This window comes from Euphorbia lathyris, chromosome 6 (assembly GCF_963576675.1).
Source record: "Euphorbia lathyris chromosome 6, ddEupLath1.1, whole genome shotgun sequence".
Lineage (NCBI taxonomy): Eukaryota > Viridiplantae > Streptophyta > Magnoliopsida > Malpighiales > Euphorbiaceae > Euphorbia > Euphorbia lathyris.
The window spans coordinates 70,783,476-70,788,363 of record NC_088915.1 but is presented as its reverse complement, the minus strand read 5'-3'; the positions used below and the strand labels follow the sequence as shown (position 1 = coordinate 70,788,363).

General features: G+C 31.0%; 1 protein-coding gene across 1 annotated transcript; it reads left to right on the top strand.

The window, feature by feature from the left end:
- The first annotated feature begins 817 nt into the window (after positions 1-817).
- Positions 818-3,910, top strand: LOC136231844 (uncharacterized). Its single transcript, XM_066020813.1, has 5 exons — positions 818-1,024; positions 1,128-1,331; positions 3,109-3,201; positions 3,299-3,403; positions 3,494-3,910. Exons 1-5 carry the CDS (start codon positions 824-826, stop codon positions 3,866-3,868), a joined length of 978 nt encoding a protein of 325 aa, XP_065876885.1. The 5' UTR covers positions 818-823; the 3' UTR covers positions 3,869-3,910.
- The last annotated feature ends 978 nt before the right edge of the window (positions 3,911-4,888 follow it).

Here is a 4,888-nt window from a genome sequence, read left to right as displayed (position 1 = left end):
GATGGCAAAAATATTAAAGAATCTATTGGCATTATGTATGAAAGGAAAAGGGAGATGACAATTGCTCAAAACAAGGAGTGATTTGCTGCACTGAATTTGTCAAAATTGTCTGATGGTTTGAGTATTATTTCCAAAAAAAAAAGGAAAAGAAACAACAAAAGTTCAAGAGGCAAGCGAAGCCTACTATCCAGAAAATGATAGCGATCCTAGTAGTGATGAAGATGAAATCACTCCTACATCTAAGGTACGTAAGGTAATAACATTATGACTTATAATTATCATTGAAATATAATTGAATTATAAACTTCAGCAAACCAAACAAATTGAGAAGATGAAGGTTGTGAATGGGCGAACAACACGGTCAAAAGCTAATATTGATGCAATTGCTGTACAGAAGGAAAGGACAGGTTTAAATTCTGCACAGGTAAATCATTTTTGTCAAATGAAGTATATTATCCATTGATAAATTGTAGTTGATGTTATTTTGGAAAAAAAAATTGCAAGGCGGTTGATGGAGAAACAGTACCATATCCTGGACCATCTTGTACTAAACATTTAAAGCGACAAAGTAACGAACGAATTGGATCAATTGCTGCATTTTTAGCTTTGCGAGAAAGCCAAAAGCTTAAACAAGTGGAGAATGCACAAGAGAAGGATAATGTTGAACCAGTATTGTGCCAAACTGATCATGGAACAATTGAAACCTCAAAAGGTCATATAATATTTATTGTGTTTCAACTTTCAACCCTTGTTAACATATTTTTCTATATCTAATTGAAAGTATGCAACTATAGATAAACAGAAGAAACGAGGAAAAACAAGAATGGATTTTGTACATGCAAGGAGGCATGATGAGAGAAAGGTAATTATGTTGAATGATCATTTTCAACCTGTAGAAGATGATGATAAATTATTACCAGAGTTCAGCAATTTTTTGGGGACAATAGCAAGGTTATATGTGCCGCTTAATTGGGTTACTTGGCATCATGTTCCCGACAAGAATGACTTGTGGGAGTTTGTTAAGGTAAACCTCTTAATTACTTATGCTGGCATGAAGTTCATTTTGGTAAAAAAAAAATTATAATAATGTCTATTGTAAGATTAAACTTAGTATTTTTCTATTTTAGCAAAAGTATATTATCCCTGAGCAAGGAAAACATTGGGTAATGAAGTCAATTTCTAGTTCATGGAGGGTGTATAAAGCTCGTATAAAAGAAAAACATTACATCTGTTATGATAATGATGAGGAGAGGCTAAAACACAGGCCGAATGATATTCCACTTGACGAATTCAAGATGTTATTAAAGTATTGGAATGATCCCAAAGTCAAGGTACATGTATATATTATTGGTTTTCTATTTTTAAGTTATGTTGGGTGTTGACTGTGTGCCCTATGATATAACATTGAGATAAATGCATTATGGTACAATAAGTTATGGCTGACTTTTAATATACAGTCAAACCTTCATAAATTAATACTCGATAAATTAATAACCTCTTTAAAATAATAATTTCTTCTGGTCCCGACTTGGACCAGATCACTAATTTTATACTCGATAAATTAATAACCTCTATAAATTAATAAAATTTCATGGTCCCAACATTATTAATTTATAGAGGTTTTACTGTAATTTGAGGATAAGGTACAGAAATGCCTCTAATGTTTGTTATTTGTTATTAATGAGTGATAAAAATGACGCACATGTGAAGTGTAGATGACAAGATTCATGACAGAATCGACAGTTTGATGAATTATTTCTCAAATTGATCCAACTTTTCAACGTTAGGCATAAAATTGTTCTTTGCTGCTAACATTATGGGTAAAATTGTACAATTTTAGAGGTTAGGAGTAAATTTGCTCATACCTGTAAACGTTAAGAGTATTTTTGCACCTTATCTCTATAATGTGTTATTGAGACTAACTGACACTAGTACTTAGTTACAATAAATATGTTAAGCTTAAGGAGTTTAGCAATGAAAGAATGAACTGATATCCTGTTATGATGTTTGGAATCTTAATTAATTTAATTAGTTGCTGTTGATTTTAGCATCTATCTTTATTTAAGTATATGGTGTTTTTACAATGCATTTAGTTACTTTCATGTACGATCAAAGCTGTTTCCTTCTCTTATTATATATCATTTTTCTCAAATATTTTTTTAGAGGCTGGTAGCATAGTCTTTACTAAATTAATTAGCTTTGAAACATTTATTTTTTAATTTAAATGCACCCATGAGTAGTATGCTTTAATCATACGAGAGTTAGATATTTCTTCCTTTTTCAATAATGTCCATCATGTATGGTTTAAGCTCTCTAGGCATAAGTTAGTAACAAGTTTCTCACTAACATTTCATCTTCATTTTCATCTTTTGTGATCAATAAAATCAAGTTCATGGACAAGTTAGAAACCTTTTTTATAGTGTATGCTCTGTTCTGAGATATGTTTTACTAGATAGCTAAATCTTTAATCTGTCTTACTCTAACTTTAACTCGTTAACATGATTGAATCATGGAAATAAGAATGTAATTGGCAAAATGAGCATTTGAAAAGTGAAATTTAAATTGATATTGTACCGTGTTATATATTGTTGCTTGAGACATCAACATTAAACTAGGACATCTCTGTTTTACCTTTTGCATTGTTTTTAAATATTGGCCAGTTGTTCATGATATAGATCCCAAAATATAATGTGTTTGAACTAAACTTTTTAATGTAGCAAAACAATATTGATTGTATATTATGAGGTTAGCTGTAGAAATTTAAGCATAAATGTTTATGGTAAAGTGTTTAAGCATAAATGTTTATGATAAAGTGTTTACGTGTGACACAAAAGTCTCGCTCCTTCATTGCCTTATAAATTCAATGCATTCTAGTTTTAGAAACTGGATGAAAGTAAATTGGGCTATGCTGGCCTAGCTCCTCAATTGCTTTATTTCTCAATATTGTGCATAGCACACAAAATTTTATGTGGACTAACTTATTATATGGACTATCTTAGGTCATCTATTTTTCCTCACTTGTTGTCCCAACTTAAGAACCACCATTTCATGGACTAACTTATTATATTTGCATGAAATTTATCATTGAATTTTTGTTGAATTTTCCAGACGCTGGCTAAGAAAAATGCAATAAGTCGGAAGAAGATAAAAGATACACATACTACAGGGCCAAGAAGCTTTGCTCAAATCAGAAAGAAGTTGGTATGTATTCCGATTATATATATATATATATATATCAATTGACTTTTGCTACTTATAGTCATTTATTATCTTTCTTCTATGATATAAACTTTCAAAGCCAGATCATGCGACGCCAACAAAGGCTGAAATTTTTGTGGCAACCCGTAAACGAAAAGAGGGTCGTCAATACAAGTTGCCAAATGAGATATTGAAATATAGACTTGTAAGTCTTAAGTTTTTTTAATCATTTAAAAATAAATAAATATATAAATGTAAGTATATGTATATGCATCTTACTTGTGTTTTTATATAGTCAACAATTGAAGAAATTTGTTCAATTGGAGCAAACACTGAGAGTGTCGATCAATTGATTTGTGGTGACTCTTCACACGGATCAACTTGGCTTGTTGGGAGGCGTGGAGTACCTAAGAAATTGAAGAAACAGTCAGCCACAGAAGTTCCTAATAGCTATGTGGAGGAACTTACAACAAAGATACGAGATCAGCTTGCTAATGACATGAAACAACAAATGCGGGATAATATGACATGGATGATAAACAAATTAGGAGAAGCCAATCCCAATCTCAAGGTTGATGTTGACGAAATGTTCGGCGGCATATCATGTGAAAATGAAAATGCTACCCCTTCTAAATGTGGTGATGATGAAGTTGATGAAATAGAAGAATAGTCTAGATATATCATAGAAGAATAGTCGTTTTTGGATGATCTTATGAACATGTTTACTTATATTTGTTGATATATTTACAAATAATTGTAAGAACCCTACATTTTAAAAATATTCTTATGTTATTATGAAAATTAAACATTGCTTTGAAAAAAGCTCCTATTCCATCAGTTTAATACTGTGTTGCATATGAATTTTTCAGGTTTACATTATAAATTGTTACATTACAAATGAAATCGTGTGGCCTAAAACAAAATATGTTTCATAAAAAAAAGTGTTGCCATTATGTAAAAATGAATGTTACATTAGAAACACTTACATTATAGGTAACACTTTGATTATAGTTACAATGGAATAGGAAGAGTGTTACTGCAAGAGCACTTCGATTATAGGTAACATTTTAACTATAGTTGCAATAGGATAGAAAGAGTGTTGCTACAGAACTTATAGTAACATAATTTTTGGTGTTACGTTAGGTAAGAGGGATGTTACTTTAGGCACAAATGGTAACACTTTTTACTGTGTTGCAGTTTTGGGATAAGAGTGTTACAATATATATCTATAGTAACACGAAAAACAGTAACACGTTTTTTATAGTAGAAGTGTTACCTTTTTGTCTAGAGCAACACAATTATGGCTTAAGCTAACACTTATTGGGTCTTACCTTAGGCCATCTATGGTGTAGTGTCTTTTTTTTCTTCAGTTTATTTCTCATTTCTTCTGTTATCTGGAAATTTCTTTTCTACGTATGTGTTTAATTAGATGATTAATTTACCGTTATGGATTCTTCTTCTTCGTCTTTATTGTATAGATTAAATTTCAGGTTTGATTTGATTTGTTTCTTTTAATGAATTTTTGACCCTTACTGAAGTTGTTTGACGTTCTTACTGAAATTTAATTTCATAACTTTACTCATTTGGATAAGGTGGAAAGTGGCTGACTGTGAATGTAAGGGATATGAAACCGATATTTGGAATGTTTTCATGTGATATTTCAAGTTCATAAGTGTTGAGTATCTGGAGA